Source organism: Erigeron canadensis, chromosome 4 (assembly GCF_010389155.1).
Source record: "Erigeron canadensis isolate Cc75 chromosome 4, C_canadensis_v1, whole genome shotgun sequence".
NCBI classification, from domain to species: Eukaryota; Viridiplantae; Streptophyta; class Magnoliopsida; order Asterales; family Asteraceae; genus Erigeron; species Erigeron canadensis.
This window is the reverse complement of record NC_057764.1, coordinates 44,719,677-44,737,112: the sequence shown is the minus strand read 5'-3', so window position 1 is coordinate 44,737,112 and position 17,436 is coordinate 44,719,677. Positions and strand designations below refer to the sequence as shown.

Below are 17,436 nucleotides of genomic sequence, written 5' to 3'. Positions count from 1 at the left end.
ACTTAAACATATAAATGATATTATGATATACACCTAATAACATATTTACCAAAAACTAATAATAAAATGATATAAATATATTAAAAAAAAGTAAACAACATATATCTTTGGTTCGGTTCGGTTTTTCATTGGAAACCAAAACCGAACCATAACTTTCGGTTTTAGAACAAAAACCAATGGTTTTCGGGTTTTTTCGGTTCGGATTTTTTGATTTTTGTGGTTTTTTTGGTTTTTCGGATCGGTTTTTGCTCACCCCTAATTGGCATGGGAGTTTTGCGATGAATGTTTTGCTTTAGACAAACTTAGGTCTAAGTCTTAGCAAACATAGGTCGTATGGGTTGATGAATCTTTTCTATTTGAGATTAACGGGTTTTGGCTTTTTTCGACTAGATTGGATCAGATGATGATAGCTTTTAACTATCGTGTTAAAACAAACAGAGTTGATGCTATAAAGTATTTAGTTGGTCATTCATAACTATATACATTCTTTTTTCTTAGGTTACAATAAATTTTTTTATTGACGTATGCATGCAAATCTACATTGAGTCATCTCACAAGTATTTATAAAATCCTTTTTTCAGTGAAAAATAAGATTTGTTATTGGCAATTCTTAAAGTTGTCATTATAAACTTTTCGGGTGCATTAAAATTTAAACTTTATTAAACAAAAATTTAAATACTATTATTTTTATGTATAAAATACTAAATTTTATGTAAGTATTAAACCATTAATAACAACTCTCATTGTTGTTATTATCATTTCCTTGATCATATTATGTCTAGCATAATTGATGTCTTAAAAAAAACTTCTGAACAATTTATTTAGTAAACTACTGCAAATTGTTAACAATACAATATTTATCGATATAATAAAACAGAATTATAATACGTGACCTAGAATTAAAGCGACCTTTTAGTCTATAGTACTATGACTTATTTTCTAAATATCATGTATAATTAACATTATTATTTAATTACTAAGCGATATACCTAATATAATTAAGATCATATTATTATATGGTTATTATACTTAACATTATTATATTATATATTATCCTTTGATATTGAAATTGCTAACTATTTTATTAAAATAATCTTATTTATAATTATTATATTATCATTTATATACACTTAAAACTTTAAAAGTTATTTATAATTAAGTTGATATATTTTAGATTAAAAGTTTCAATTTTCATTTGTAGATACCTATTTTTCATATTTAATTGTAATTTGATTATATTTTAGCTAATAATATGTTAACTTATATCTCCTTTTCTTTTATAAATACATAAAAAGATATAAAAAAACACATGAGCACCATTTACAAATATTCATAATCAATGTAATAATTTCCAAAGTATTTTTTTAAAAGTCTTTCTAACTTGTTTCATCACATGTGTTCAAATACATTGATTAATAAAATTAATACTCAGTCGTTGGTTTGGTTAAACCAACATAAGTATATAATTTTGTTGTACATTTTCACACATGTTCATTAAAGTAAAATAGTGAATGTGCGTGGTGGTTGAAATTCTCGTATACGTTAATTGCTTAGTTTAATAAACAAAGTTTAAAAGGATAGTTTTATTTCAATAGTATAGATATAGTCATATAGGTTAATACACGATTATTGATCCAATTAACACAAAATAACCTCCTACCAATCTGCATGCCCTGAAAGTCTGGAACCAACCCATTTGACTCAAAACTGAATATTTGACATGCCAACCCCAATCCACCTTACCCAAAATAATTATTTAGTTAAAAACCAACTCAGTTGATACATCAACTCAAAAATAACTTATTTGACCTAAGATATATTATTTAACGTGTTAACCCGTAAACTCGTGTATTTTATCTATTAACTTGAACTTGAAAGATTACTTATTTTAACGGTGATAAATAGCGATATGTTAGGAGTTTGTATTTAACTTTTTAAAGTTGTATGTTAAGTGCAAAGTTAGCGTGAACCTAATTAAGACAACATACTCTATACCCCTTGTTGTGATGTTCGATTCGCACCTGTCAAAAAATGTAAAATAAAATAATAAAAAAAATGTTATGTAAAACTCTAATAGTATGACACCATCAACATCAAATTCGTAACTAGAAGAAGCATGATGGCATATGATGACCAGACCACTTTCAAGATCCAAACTAGGGAGCCATGTTTAATCCACTAAGTTCTTTAAGTTCTTGGACCGGGTTACGAAACAACAAATCAACATCCATAAAGGCACAATACTTTAAGAACTTAAAAAGCCTTATGAAGTGAAAGTCGTGTCACAACTCACACGATGTTGATTTGTTGATCTTTGTGACATGACTTTCTTTTTAGGTCCTTAAAACAGTAATAAACAAACTATATAATGTGTGCAACATCGGCAAAGATCCATAGAAGAGCCATGTGAAGATCATGACTACTTTTGATGCAACTTATACAAAGCCCTAAACTAACACATGGATCAATGGGTCTTTGGGATTTAACCCAACTGGACTTTTAATGCCCTTTATGTCTTTCAATCAAATGTTGGTCACGGGTTCAAAACATTTGAAAGGCATATTGGGAAGTCCTTGCCAATGAGGTGAGGCGTTGGGGCTTTCTCTGGCATTTAACTAGCTTTCTCCAGAACGGTAGTGAGACTTCCACCGTCAGTCATGCCCTCGGATTGACTGTGCTAGTGACGTGGTCGATCTCTACTAGACGATGAAGAGGCATGCGCTGAGTCCAATCACCACTGCTGTTAAAAAAAACCACATAGATCAATGGAACTTTGACCACAAAACGAATTAAAGACGAGTTTATATCGTATACATGTCTAATGCGGACTAGTTTAGAATTTGTACAAAGATAAACACATGGAAAATACCTCTATAAATTAGATACACTACTATTACTATAGTTGGTATATTGGGTGAAATATTCTAAAATTGTTTATAGTTCGACTTTCGAGTGTATAAGAAGTTTAATAGTCACATAAATTTTGATTTTACGCATTTTGTACGCACACAACAAACTTTGCCATGCTTCTTTAACTAAAAATTCTTGACATTTCATAAAAGAAGAGAAGCTTGAGAGGACCCGCATTTGTTGATTCAACCAAATATGAAGAATAATACTCTGATTGTATTAGCCCACTTGAAACTTTTCGGTTTTATTTTTGGCAAATGGCTCTCTCCAAGACTCCAACATACGACTTTTTCTTTTTTACTCCAAATTAAATTGTTGCTAAAAAGTCAATCATATCTCTATCTCTATATATAATAAACAAGATTGTTTTTTATAAATATTATTAGAAAGTTGTTGATATAGCAAAATCATATTTCACTTAAAAATTCTTTTTATTTAATTATGATGTCATATATATTAATAATATAGAATTAACCTAAAAATATCAATCATTTGTTTAAAGAATAAAAAATCTCTTTTATATAATATCACAAATAAAATGTTTTTTTTATTTAGTTGATTTATTAACTATATAATTATTGTTTTAGTTGAATTATTAGATTTATATCAAGTTATAATGTTTTAAAAACAAATATTACATAATTTCTTTTAACTTATTTTATAGTTTTACAATTTTAATTAACATGCCCGGGTTAAACCCGAGTTGATTAACTAGTTAATAAACAAACTACCATTCTCTCTTTTTAACTCTCTACTTTTAAAATACTCAAAATACCCTTAATTTTCAATACATTTCTCACACCCTAAATCTATCTAATATATCCCTAAAATATTTTCCACTCATATTTATCTAAACTATCTATCTTCTTTATTCATCAATTTAGATATTTTTGTTTAATATCTCTATAATACTTTTAATAAAGTTATTTACAAAAGATATATCTCCTAACCATAAAATAACTAAACTACCATTTACATCAATCACTTTTAAATTAATAACAACATCGTTACCATCACCCCTACCAGCGTCACCCGTTGCCGGTACTACCGCCGCATTGCGCGCGTACCCATCTCGTGTTTATAAACACGACCTCATTTAGTTTTTAGCCTTTGTAGTATTCCTGTTAGCATTGCTTTTTAGATGTCTATTGAACTTGTAAATATGTCTAAAAAAATGATATATCAAAAATGAAAATTAAGAGGAAAAGAAATGACCAAATATGTACATCGTCAATTAACTTCAAACATGTTTAACAACCTATGATTTGTACATATAAAAACATCATTCATTTCATAGTTAAAAAGAAACGACTAATAAAATTTTATATAATTACTCACAGAAAGTCATTACACTACAATGACAGGTAGTCGGGTAGCAAGTTACACCGTTGCCTTCTTTTAAATAGCAAACCCGATTTCACTAAATATAACGTTTTGGACCTTAAGAGTCAAGAATTACTATTAGACTATAAAAACTTTTAAAAAATGAATCAAAAAATACAATGCTTATTGCACCAACTCTAAATTTTGAATCATGTCATTTAATAGATATAGTAAATAGATATTATATATAACATTAAGAAATACAGAACAAATTACAAGATGATATCATGAACATCATTATTATATTATTTATTGTTTTGTAATTTTAAACCTAGAGCCAATGGTTGATTCAACGAGGGTGTCAGCTAAGTGAACCATTGGCACGACCACATTGGTTTGGGAAACGGTTAAACTAGGAACATGAGACGCGATAGGGTACATCCCATGACCGAACCATGGCTTTATTTATTCGACCTTTGAAAAAAAATTAATTTATATCACTGCTTGTTTAAGTTATATATCACCAAACTTATACTAGTTAACATGGTCGTATCTAAGAATTTCAAGGCCATGTACAAACAAGTTTTAGTTGTTAAATGAGGCTATTAAGTTAAAGGCTAACATAAAAGTTGTGTGTCAAAAACATAACATTATTAAACTCAGAAGTGCCACTTTCATGTTTTTTAATGCAAATTCTTTGAACAAATATTTGTTGTCAAAACATTTTTTAAGAAAAAAACTATCATCACTAGTCCCTCAATTTTTTTTTCACGAATCGAGACAGTTTAAAAGTTAAGTTAGACTTTGATAACTAAAATTTATAAAAAACAAACTTTACTCACTTGAATAGTCGATAAGACTTGATATGTTTTTGTTTTTTTGTTTTTTTTTTTTGAACATTATAAGACTTGATATGTAATACTCGTAATTTTATAGGAAACCTTGATATTTAATACTCGTAGTCAGGAATAGGAAAATAATTTATAAACTTTATCCCCTAAAATATAGAAGTCATATGAGCCATGAGGTCTCAAATTCACAGACACCAACTAAATGTTGTAGCTTCTGGAGACCATGCCTAGTAATCTAGCACATTTGTTTTGTAAAATATAAAATGACCACAACCTATTAATAAGTCACCAAATATTCATATTCATATACCAACCAAAACGTAGTAAAATTGAATTAAAAAGTCGTAAGATTCAATTCAAAATTCACATGTAGCCAAAAACAAGCAAGTAATGGAGCAGGCTAGCAGTGTACTATTTCTAATATTTTTCAGTCAGTATTTTGGATTCTACTACTCCTTCCCTTTTCACATTTCCATTTCTTTTCCTTTTTTCTTAAAACCTATATATAAATCAAAATTTGTACGATTTCCTTACCCCAAAAATAATTTGCCATATCCAAAAGAACCCTAACAACTAATATCCCCCGGCGCGTGACCTACACTCTCCCTATCACCACGACTGATCGAAATCCTCACCTAAAAAATTTGCCAGCATTTGATCGTCAAGATACTCACCATCCTCCCCATTCACCAAACAATCCACCATTTGATCTCCATCCATTTCCATGTCAAACCACCCACGCGCCTCTTCCGCCGCTGAATCCCACGCGCCGTCGTCAACCACCAGTCCACCACCACAACCATAAAAACCAGCTATCCCCACCATATGTGTAGCATCCGAATCAGAAAACGACGATCCACAAAGCTCCTCGTTACCGTTAATCGTAATGTAAGACGACGACGCCGTTTGATGTACCGATGGATGCCACGTCAGATCGTTAATTATCTTCACTTTCCTCGGAAGCGGCTTCTCCGGCGAAGCTTCTAGAAGCTTCGATATGTCAATCGCTCCTCCGTCTTCACCGTCGTTTTCAGTTGAGAAAAGCCACGTCAGCATGCTCTCGTACTCCGTCGGAAGTTCAGCGTCGCCGCCGTATCCGCTGGTGACCGTCGATATCTCGCCGTTGTTATCCGCCATTTCTTCTCCGGTAAGTTTTTTTTTGTTTTACTAGTTAGTAAAGTGTTTTATTTATATATATAACACAAACTACATTATATATAGAGACATATCATTTTTGTACGGAGAGGTGAAGATAGAAAAAAAAAGTTTTTAGAAAGACAATGTAGAATTGATATGTTTATACTTATTCTTTCTGGGTATATATATAGGTACAGTTATATGTAGAGTAATGTTTGTATAGGTGGGGTCTCATGGGGAGTGGGGACTCGGGAGAGAAATTGTTCAGGAGAGAGAGTCATCAATTTTTTATTTTTTTTTAAACGGCCAACGAAAATATTTATATTCACAGGCCTAGCGGGAAGCTAGAACCAACAAAGTACATTTACATTGAAACACCAACTCATTATTCACCGGCTTCTCATCAAATTACTCCATTTCACTTTTAACCATTCAATCTTTTTTTTTTTTTTATCTATTTTAGTGGCAAATAACTTTAAACATTTTCTTCGTATTTTAATAATTTGTCCTTAACTTTATAAACTTTATATAGATATCTTTTCAATTATTTTAAAAATTTCACAATTATATAAATAAAACATACTTTTTATTAGCGATTAAAATTAAAAATACAAATTATAAAATAACATAAAAACCACATAGATAAATCTGCAACCGGTGTTGCTTGAGTTGTCGAGTTGTCGAGATTGCTAAATTTTTAAATTTTGTCTCCCAACATGATCTGTAAGCTCATATCAAAGACGATGATGGGCCTTTTCATTTTGTATCTCATCCACTGCGTCGTGGTTATAAACAAGTTATTGTTTGTGTTTGAATTATAAAAAAAATGGTTCAACCGATTGACAACTTCAACTCCTGACGCTTGAAACTTTACACCTTCAGTTTCTGTAATGGTCACATGACTGTTTGAAAATGTTACAGCTCCCGTCTTTCTTCCCCCATCTCCCTCCCAAATCTTCAGCGAGCTTCCAACTCGCCCTCCCTTCAGCTTGCTCTAATTCGCTGCAGGGCAGCCGAGATCACTCCAAGCTCACGAGCTCCCTCTCATCTCTCTCACTCACTCCCCACCCCTAGAATGCGAAAGAATAATGAAGTAGAGATTTTGACAGTTAAATAAAAAGAAAATTAGTGGTCAAAAATAACAAGTCATATTTAAATCATGACATTTGAATTTTGATTTTTATTCAATGATTAAAGTATTTCCTAATTTTGTTAGCAAAGTTATTTGAACTCTAAAAGTCAGGAAAAAATCATGATAAACTTTTTATAAAAGTATTGTGTATTACTCCCTCCAACCTATTAAAAGTGTCATGTTTTGAATTTTCAAAGTCTAATATTTCTAACGTTCATCTTAAATAATTTTCTTTGTGTTAGATAATGTTTGATGAAAGTTATATGAATTGATTGTGGTTTGAGAGGGGTTTTCACTGTTATAACTTTCATCAAGTTTTATATAGCACAAAAAAATATATTTAAGGTCAAAGTTTATAAACATTGACTTTGAATATTTAAAATAAGACAATTTTAATGAGACGGAGGGAGTACTGTGTAAAAGAATTTTCTAACGTGTATCTATATTTAAAAAATATTAAAATGGATTAAAAAATTATATAAATAACAAATAGTAATGTTTAATATGTATTAAAAAAGTATGAAATTTAACATTTTACTATAAAAAATTTCATTTTTTAGAAATTTTAGGTATACCTTAAAAAAAAACTTTATATAAAACGAAAAAGTATTACATTTTTCTTAGATATGTATTTTCGACTTTTTGTAAAAGATAATTAATATACATATCTTTATGACATAAATTAGACAACCCATTTTTTTTAAAAAGTGTGTGCGAATGTAATTTTTTTCCCGTTATGGAGAAAAGTTATTTTATAGGATTTGTTAATCTTCATGTTTAAAGTATTAAATAATATACTCCGTATTATATTTTTGTAATTGATTTATATATTTGAGCTTTTTTATCAAATAGATATTTTGGAATAAGCTCAATCCATTTCATCGTAACTTCAATGGCAAAAGGTTCATTTTTACTATTTATTAATATGCACCGGTTGAACTATTTTGAATGTTTAGACATTTTTTTCATAATTTACCAAATTCTATAGTGATTGAATTGTGAGGGGTTATTGAAAAAAAAAACTTGCATATCTGTAGTACATTATAGCGTATTTTCTTCAGTTTTTTCAACTTTAAATAGTTGATAAACCAAAATACTCTTCTCATTTATTTATCAATTAAAATATCTTCACCTAATATATCTATAATATTCTTAATGAAATTATTTATAACCTACATCTCTTTTCCTCAACTCTTAAAATGTTGATACGAATTCTTTAATATCAATCACTTTTACATTAATAATCACATTACAACAGCCACTACCACCTCCACCATCATCACCGCCGTCACCACCGCTCGTCACCTCCACCATTCCGCTACATTGCGTAGACATTTGTAAGTATCAAATTTCATACCAAACTTTAAAATACGTTTTTTAGTTTGCTTTCAAACTTAAATTTGATTAGCAGTACAACGGGCCTTCGCCTCTCCCATATTTGTTTTGTTCATTTTGTCATACAAAGTTTAATTTTTAACTTTTTTTCATATAGTTTCTAATTTGTTGTTCATAACTCAATTAGTATGTTATATGATATTTTTTGTTATTCCATCAAAAATACAAAAACTTATAGCAAGATGTGCATATACAATATATTTTCACACTTGAAACAAGAAAAAATTATAAGCGTTTTACATTAAAGTTAAACCATTTATCTACTGTCAGTGTCATCCAACTTGTTTTAGGTGGACAAAAGAAATTTAAATGGAAACAAATATGTATTAGAGAGAGAAATATATATGAAAAATGTGTACGTTTTAGTGTTTTACTGTGTTGATAACTTGATATGGATTATCCAAAAGAGAAGATGACAAAACTTGAAAAAGAAATGAGAAAAACAAGAAAAAGACATACTGACATTAAAAATATGACACATGGACAACAATAGGGTGTGGATCATATGGCGTAATGTGTGTGGTTGCACATCATATCACCCAAAAGTGTTTTATTAGAATCCACAATGAAAAAAAAAAAGATAAATTATTCTAAAAATCCGTATAATAATTTGTTTTAAGTTATAAATATATGATAAGTATAACCTATTAATACTCACTCTTAATTTTAATTTTTGATTTAAACGAATATCATGATCTTAGAACATCATCAATGGTCAAGTTATTAGAGCATTCACAATGATTGTTTTTTAAAACCTTCTTTCAAAGACTTATTTTAAAAAAGACTTTTCATAAAGCTTTTTTGTATATACGGAAACTTCACATAAACGTTTCGGTATATACGAAAATTTCAAGGAAACGTTTTGTAGCAGTTTCATACGAGTTTTCGAAACGGATATGCCTACCTATTTGGAGTTTCGGTGCATCATAACCGATCACAACAATTCAAGCACATTATTAATTTATTATATAGTATATACAACAAAAAACTACATTTTTAGAATATCGCCTACATAGTAGGAAAAAAAAGAAAAATCGTCATCTCCCGAAAACTTCATTTTGAGCTTCGAGTTCCTGAGTCGAGTCGAGCTCGAGCCTGACACTGTATCGGCTTGACTCGGCTCGTTTACACGGCTACCTACCTCTACATCGTCGTTGTCATGACCACTGTCGCATGACGCGCGTACCGTGCTAATACTGTTATTATATCACACTATTTATTAGTATTTGTTTGCTGCGACAACTTGAATTCTCCTAGGATTACGTAAGTACTTGCAACTTGTATTAGGTAGAGTTATCCCTTTTAAGTTTTAAACTGTGTCAGAAGGATTAAAGCGTTTAAGATTGACCTCATTACAAAATCATTAGAATGACATGATTTATTTATTTTTACCGTAGTAAATCAAGTATTGTATGCAATTACTATCTTTTAAGGGAGATGATAATAGTACCATATATTTTGATTAATCTACCACATTTATGCATAGTTTACTTATACGGGTTGCTGTAACAGTTGTACAATATGATAAATTGATCAAAATTAATGGTACATTTATCATCTTTCATCTTTTTATGATTAATAATGACGTGTGCCATGACATAATAATTACAGCCGGGACACTAGTGTGATATAATTGTTGGACGGATTAATTGTTGGATGAACCAATTAAGGCTAAAAGCCTAAAAGGCTAAAAGTGAAACCGGAGCCCATTGGGCCTCGAGTGTGTATTAAGTATTAACTACATCAAGGTTTGTTTATTTAAAGTTTAAACACCTTCCGTTCTATGACTTGTATCATCATCAAAAACCCTGATAAAAAGTTGGAAAATCCCTTTTGCCTGCCTTGGAACGCAAATCATCAAATACGATGATGTCGGGAGGAGGAGAAGAGGGATATGAGGAGTTGCCATTCGCATTGGATATAATAATTGAAATATTGAAAAGGCTTCCAATAAAATCATTGATTAAATTCATGTCCGTTTCAAAGCAATGGAAATCCATCATCAAATCCTCCACATTCGTCTCCGATCACAACAGATACGTTCAGCAGCTGCCGCCTTCTTCTTATGATCCCTTTTTTGTATGCTGTAATCGCCGAAGGTTTGCAGTCGTTAAAAAAAAAACAACCAAACAAAACATCCGGTGATTGTATTGGTTTTCAACGACACCTTAGTCTTCCCACGTCAGATGATTTTCGGGACTTCAAAAGCTCCTGTAGATTGATAGGTTACTCGCAAGGGTTGTTTGGATTTCTCAATAATATAAAGGATAGATTAGTAATTTGGAATCCATTCATTCGCAAATCCGTTTTTATACCCTTCCCTCCTGACCATCGCTTTCCAACTTATGACGATGATGATTTTTGTTTCACGGTGGTTTGTAATGCTACCGAGCCTACGATTTTCAAGATTAGCGACGATTATAAACCCATGCGGTTACAGATCTATACACCAACAGCCGGGGCTTGGAAGACTGTTTCTAGCACTCTTCCTCGTGAATCACTTCACATCCAACAACGGAAAGTAACGGATAGGTTTATTTATTGGATTGCTAGGCCTAGTAAATTTTTTAATTGTTCAGCAAACCATATGATTTTGTCATTTGATATCACTAGTGAACGTTTTACGGAATTATGCCTCCCCCCTACTTTAGCAATACCAGAACGAGATACTTATTTGAAGTTATCACAACATAGGGAGTCTCTTGTTGTGCTTAAACACCATAAAAAGAAACATGAACTCGGTGTACGGATGCTGGAGCCAGATGTTGGTGTTCAAAACTTATTCGCAAAGAAATTCACTGTCAAGCTGCCAGACACTAAAATTACACCCAACTTTTCACTATATTCGGTCAACTGGAATCCAGTACTTGGATTCACAAAATATGGCCAACTTATATTGCTAATGCTATACTTTCCCAGGGAATGAAAACTTCTTTTTTATGAACCTGACCTTGAAAGCTTCTCATATATTTTGAAACCTGGAGAAAGAATGTATAGTCACCTTGCTGGTTCATACATGGAAACACTGTTGTTGCTTGACCACTGATATGTTTGTTTATCACATGTACTTATTGTCGCACTTTAGTCGTACCTTTAATTTTGTTGTACTTGGAAAACATAATGAGATGAAGTTTGTTAGAAATAAATTGACAATCTTTTTTAGGTAAGTAGTTTTACTCTTTTAATTCTTTGTGGATGTTTTATGCAAGTGTCACTCCTATCCCAAAATTGCTCTGTAAGTTACAGTAAACAGAAAACACCCTCGTCATGATGTTTTTTTTTTACTAGCTCCCTGAGTCCCGTAACACCAGTTTGCATTGTGCCGTGCTTCCTGCATCACAGGTCTTACCATATATCAGGTTTCCATGGATGTTTCACTTGTAGATTTTTTTTTTAAGTTGCCTGCACACTCCTACATCTAGATGACAAGATAAGCAGCAAACGAGCCATGTAAACAGCCATTAACCAGGTTAACAATGGAAACTGTCAAGCTGATATTGGTTCTATACTTCTATGATCATAGTGATCCGTAGTCTTCCACTGTTTGTACCAAACCTGTGAAACTTGACTCCAAGTATGGATATTGGGTTAGTTTGGGTAAATGGAAATTGTTATGCAGGTTGAATTACCTAATAGCTTGGTAGAGAACAAGTCTAAATGATCATGCTAAAACTGATGTTGAGATTAGAACAGATACAAACAGGACAGTAAAAAGGGATTTACCTAGTGGGTCAAGCATGTATACAGGAAACGTGTTACCCAACCCATCCATTTTGCCACCTCTAGTCCAAGTGATCCACTGAGTTGTAAACAACCTGTACAGTTTACAGACCTGATTCCCCTCCCTCCTCCATTCAACTGAACAGCAAGTCTTCCAAGATTCTCAGCAACCAACTTTACACAGGTCATGTCTATGCATTAAGTATGATAGCTTCCTCAAACACAAATGCTGCAGGGTCTAATAGCGAGTTGTAAATTTTCTTACAGCTCCTAGTATAATTTTCAAAAGAGGGTTTTACACAGCATATGTAAGAAATAAGCTATACCTCAGTTAAAGTGGATAGTCTATCCATAAACATAATTTACCTGAGCAGGGACAGGTTTGCATTAACCGTAACTGTATAAACTTCACCTCCAAGTCTCTTTCATTTCTACCTCTGACATAACATTATATTTCAAAAACCTGCATGCCAAAGTTCTTTTTAAACCTTATATGCGCATCTCATCAGGATATAGCCAAGTCAAACAGATCATTAGCACTAACAAGCAGTTTATTTCCAATTAACCTTTTGAGTAACCGCCGTCTTACATATCCGACAACATACACCATGCACAATTGCATATAAATTTTTAAATTTTTTATTAATTTCGGGCCAAAATTTTCATTCCGAGCCATGTAAACAAGTATTACTGCTTTTTATTTATTTAATTTTTGAATTGAAACAAGTATTAATGAATGAATATATGAATACAACAAGTGGTATAACACTAAAAGCATAATGAAATTAGGTGCTTGATTTGTGCATTTTATCTCTCAAAATCTTCAAACACATGTGCCTGAAAAATTTACAAACATTCAGTGATCAGTCGGTCAATCAGAGCTCAGACTCACTAAACACTTGAATCAAACACAAACTAACCGCCTAAGCATCAAAACAGTAGCCTGTGGATTAGTCCCTGGTGAAATCGAGAGCACAGAGCTATCGATCACTTGAAGAGAACCAACACCCAGCACCCTTAAATTCGAATCCACCACTTTGGTGTTCTTTAATTTTGTTGTACTTCAAAATTTAATGAGATGAAGTTTAGTAAAAATAAATTTGACAATCTTTTTTTTTATGAACTGGCGTAGTCCTAATTATATACTTTATGATCTCCTCTAATCGATCAACTTCTTCTATTTACATGTGGTACTAAATCATGGCTTATTGTTAGGCTTCCAAGTATGAATATTGAAGTGCATAAAAGTATTAAGATGAATCTAATGTAACAGGTATAATACAGTTTCTGTGAAACACTTGTGGTCTTACATTAAAATTTGTCATGAGATGATATTTAATTGGTAGAAGCACACTGGATTATTTTTACAATAATTTTAGTTATAAGATGGTAAAGTGATGATGAGTTTTCCATCATAAACTATGTAGAAAGAAAAAAAAAAGTGAAAAATGAAATTGAATAAAAAAGAGAAATAGAAATATATAAGGAACTTCTCACAAGCATAAAAACTTTGGATCTTCTGGTAATCTCCTTGCTTTGGAATGTTTGTATGGTAATAAAAACGGCCTTGTCTCGTAAGCTGAAGTGTGGCTACCTCATGTCATTACACTAGTGTTGCATTCCTCGGGTCATTATGGTTTTGCAATAACATTCGGTTATGTGTTAGGCGGTGGAAGGAATCTTTGGTTTTGAATGGACAGTTGGCTAGGGGCTGATGCTTTATGTACTCGTTTTCCATTTCCGTTTGCTTTAGAAAGTAGTAATAAACTTTGTACTGTAACCGAAAGGGTGCAACTTGGACCTGATGGTCTGCTATTCAGGTAGGTTTGAAAATAGATGCACGGTTACAGTCTATAACAGGAGCTGGAACCTTTGATTTCATTTTTACAGTCGGTTGCTATGAAGGAGCAGAAGGATAGATGGCAATGGACTTTGGCAAAACTTTTCGTAGTCGTGGTTTTCGTAGATTGTCGCTACTAATAAATTCTGTTTCCCATGAACTTAAGCTACATCTGATTACTTCGATAATGGAGATCCTGAATACATATGTGAATATTGTAGTAGCCTTTTGTGGTTTGCACAGCGGGTCAAATGTGGGTCACTAAATTTACCACTTTACTTATTGTTGTAAAGGTGTTGCTGTTTATTTGCCTTTTCCTGTTGATCCCTCACATAGTCACGACAGTGTAGAGATGCTGCTTCCAAGTTCTATTAAAAGATAGAAAAGGACCTCCAGCCTTGCAAGGGATGAGGATAGAACCCATGACCTCTGTCTCCAGAGGCAAGGGTGTTAACCACTTGATCCAACCTTGCTGCTTCTTTATATATTCATGTCATCACATAACATCTTTCAGTGATGTACAGTGTCAACAAGGTTTCTATTGCAATTAATGAACGGATATGTGAATACAACTGGTATCTATACTATATTATAAAGCAGATTCTCTCTGTCTAATAACATTTTAACTTTCAATATTTACTTTCCAAAATGCCTCTTTCTATCAATTCTATATTACCAAACATCCTTTCTCTCTCCTCGAATCTCAACCAATCATCTTTTCTCTTTCTCCTCCAGAAATCATTTATTCCTCCAATTCATTCAAAATCTTTTATTTCACAAACCGTACATCGATAAATTAAAAAAAATATATGGGTGTTCTTAAAATTTCATGCTCTTTTATTAGAGATGTCATCCGATATACTTTCTACGAATTTTTAAATCCAAGGGCAGAACCCGTACGGTTAAGGCATTTAGCTCTCACACTTTATGACATATCACCCCACCATCTTACCGCCGTAACGCGCGGGTACTTACTCTCGTAACACGAAAAGTATAAGCATATCGTGATAGATGTAATAACCCGCGACAACGTACAGGGTTACATGCTAGCTATCGGATAAAACTGGTCTTTTAATCCACGTTTAACCTTAAGACTTGGTCAACATTAATCCACAATCATATCTTGCAATCTCCCAGACCCAGACTTTATTTCACCATTCGTTTAGGTCGCTACCTAAGCATAGTTAGAGTTACTGCCTCCTCCGTTTGTTTACTTGGGCTTCCATTCAAAGTAGTGCTCTTTCAACACCATACATATAAACTTTGTCATATATATGGAGTCACAATAACATCAACAATGGTCGAGATTCACCATCATTGCTACTTCGCACACTTGAGCTTTTGAATCACTATCACTAATAACTCGTTAAGTATCTAATCAAAATCTTTGTAAAAAGAAAAAGATCCTACTCATCTAACCATTAATGTCTCAGAATTTATATATGTTCCTAGAATACGTCAATTCTAATCAAAGAAAATAAATCATATCTTGAATGAAATCTCTTAGACCCGTACTTTCTTTTGCAGCTTTTCAACACCATATATTATATATATAAACTTTGTTATATGTAAGGAGTCACAATAACATCAATAATGTGTCGAGATTCGCCACCATTGCTACTTCGCACACTTGAGCTTTTTGAATCACTATCACCAATAACTTCATGCACTGAAGATTCACCATCAATAATAGTATCAACTCCGGCGGCTCTTATGCCGCTTGATTCTCTAACTGGACACAATTGTGCCACCTTCTTTCCCTCTTTTCCTTTGGCCCATAATACAGCATAGAGTCCGATAATTATTAATATCGCACCTAGCACACTACAAGAGTAACCCCAGCCTGTTGAAGCTTTTGTAAAATGAAGTTAAAAAAATTTTCAATTATGTAAACCAAATTTACCTTCCCAAATGTAGGCTTTCATTAAAGCACAAGGATCCAACAACAGCCACGATAATAAGCATAAGAGGATTGAAAGCTGATACGAATAATGGACCTCTCATTTGCACACACAATGTGATACACGTAAACATCAATCCTGATGCCAAGATGCCCTAACAAAAATAAAATGCGAGGCGTAGTTATATGATCCACAAAATTGTTGCAACTTGTATAGCAAATCATATAAATTTTTTTTGTGCAAGGACAATGTTTTTAGTATATACCGAATAAGCAGCCGCTGCAAGTTTAATATTCCAACCCAAGTTCCAGTCATTCCAATGTCTCTCAGTACATAAGCCAAACACAATTGCTTGAATCGCACCCATTAGGGACGTGAGAGCCGTGACTGAATATGGACATGGGTATCGTTTCACCATGTTTGCCTGTTTATGAAACAATATCATCCATACCCAAATTTTCAACATTTTCATATTACATATAGTCAAACTTAACCAATTAATGTTTTAATTGATTAACCTGAATGATTAACCACACTGAACAACTTATGCTACTACTGATGGCCAATATAGAACCAGCAACAGTACTCTTGCTTGAATGTTGGCCATTTGATGCAGCATGATGTTGACTATCCAAAAGGTCAACATTAGTTTTCCATGGGTGAAGCTCAATTCCCTTGTAAAAGGTCAACAACATCGCCCCGCCAACTCCTAATACAGTCCCCATTATCTTTGATGCACCAGAACTTGTCTTCCATCCCAACGTTTCCATCCTAAAAGAAACATTCACCATTCTCAAAAATTGCATATATATACACTAGAAAGATATATACGCCTTTAGTCAATTAATAGATTTATATATTAGAGTATTCTCACTTTGTACATCATTGATGCACAAAGTGTGAATTATTGATAATAGGTAAAACACTAGTCACATAACTAGATTAATTGAATGCAAAACATGGTTACCTCAATCTTTCCTAATTAATCAAAAAACATTTAGTGATCATTGATTCAATCTAACAATTACTTTTTGGGTTATGCTAAACGCAACCCTAAGAACTATAGTTAATGTATTAAGGAGTGGGCTTTTGATATGGAGGGTATACATTTTTTATGCACGTTAAATGCAGTTTAAAGAAATAGGCATTTCTACTTCGAGTGAGCTCTCTAGCGCGGATCCGGTTAAGACAACGTATGATATACCTTCTGCTGTTGAATCGCGACAC

The 17,436-nt window shown here is 32.5% G+C and overlaps 3 protein-coding genes across 3 annotated transcripts; 1 reads left to right on the top strand and 2 right to left on the bottom strand.

The window, feature by feature from the left end:
* Positions 1 to 5,413: 5,413 nt before the first annotated feature.
* Positions 5,414 to 6,358, bottom strand: LOC122598341. Its single transcript, XM_043770932.1, has one exon. The coding sequence runs from the start codon at positions 6,219 to 6,221 to the stop codon at positions 5,694 to 5,696; it is 528 nt and encodes a 175-aa protein (XP_043626867.1). The 5' UTR covers positions 6,222 to 6,358; the 3' UTR covers positions 5,414 to 5,693.
* A 4,259-nt stretch (positions 6,359 to 10,617) lies between these two features.
* Positions 10,618 to 11,674, top strand: LOC122597712 (F-box protein At2g21930-like). Its single transcript, XM_043770279.1, has 2 exons — positions 10,618 to 10,847; positions 10,966 to 11,674. Exons 1-2 carry the CDS (start codon positions 10,618 to 10,620, stop codon positions 11,672 to 11,674), a joined length of 939 nt encoding a protein of 312 aa, XP_043626214.1.
* Positions 11,675 to 15,719: 4,045 nt separating this feature from the next.
* Positions 15,720 to 17,026, bottom strand: LOC122598589 (WAT1-related protein At1g25270-like). Its single transcript, XM_043771182.1, has 4 exons — positions 16,728 to 17,026; positions 16,475 to 16,633; positions 16,212 to 16,363; positions 15,720 to 16,132 (listed from the first exon to the last, which is right to left on the bottom strand). The coding sequence occupies exons 1-4, from the start codon at positions 17,013 to 17,015 to the stop codon at positions 15,871 to 15,873; spliced, it is 861 nt and encodes a 286-aa protein (XP_043627117.1). The 5' UTR covers positions 17,016 to 17,026; the 3' UTR covers positions 15,720 to 15,870.
* Between the last annotated feature and the right edge of the window lie 410 nt (positions 17,027 to 17,436).

What these genes read in the sequence shown, in the direction of transcription:
- LOC122598341 (XM_043770932.1), bottom strand. Translation starts at nt 6,221, where the DNA reads ATGGCGGATAACAACGGCGAGATATCGACGGTCACCAGCGGATACGGC.
- LOC122597712 (XM_043770279.1), top strand. Translation starts at nt 10,618, where the DNA reads ATGTCGGGAGGAGGAGAAGAGGGATATGAGGAGTTGCCATTCGCATTG. An exon ending in GTATGCTGTAATCGCCGAAG is followed by an intron (nt 10,848 to 10,965) that starts GTTTGCAGTCGT and finishes AAGCTCCTGTAG; the next exon opens with ATTGATAGGTTACTCGCAAG.
- LOC122598589 (XM_043771182.1), bottom strand. Translation starts at nt 17,015, where the DNA reads ATGCAATTTTTGAGAATGGTGAATGTTTCTTTTAGGATGGAAACGTTG. An exon ending in TTGCAGCGGCTGCTTATTCG is followed by an intron (nt 16,364 to 16,474) that starts GTATATACTAAA and finishes TATTTTTGTTAG; the next exon opens with GGCATCTTGGCATCAGGATT. An exon ending in GAAAGCCTACATTTGGGAAG is followed by an intron (nt 16,133 to 16,211) that starts GTAAATTTGGTT and finishes TTACTCTTGTAG; the next exon opens with TGTGCTAGGTGCGATATTAA.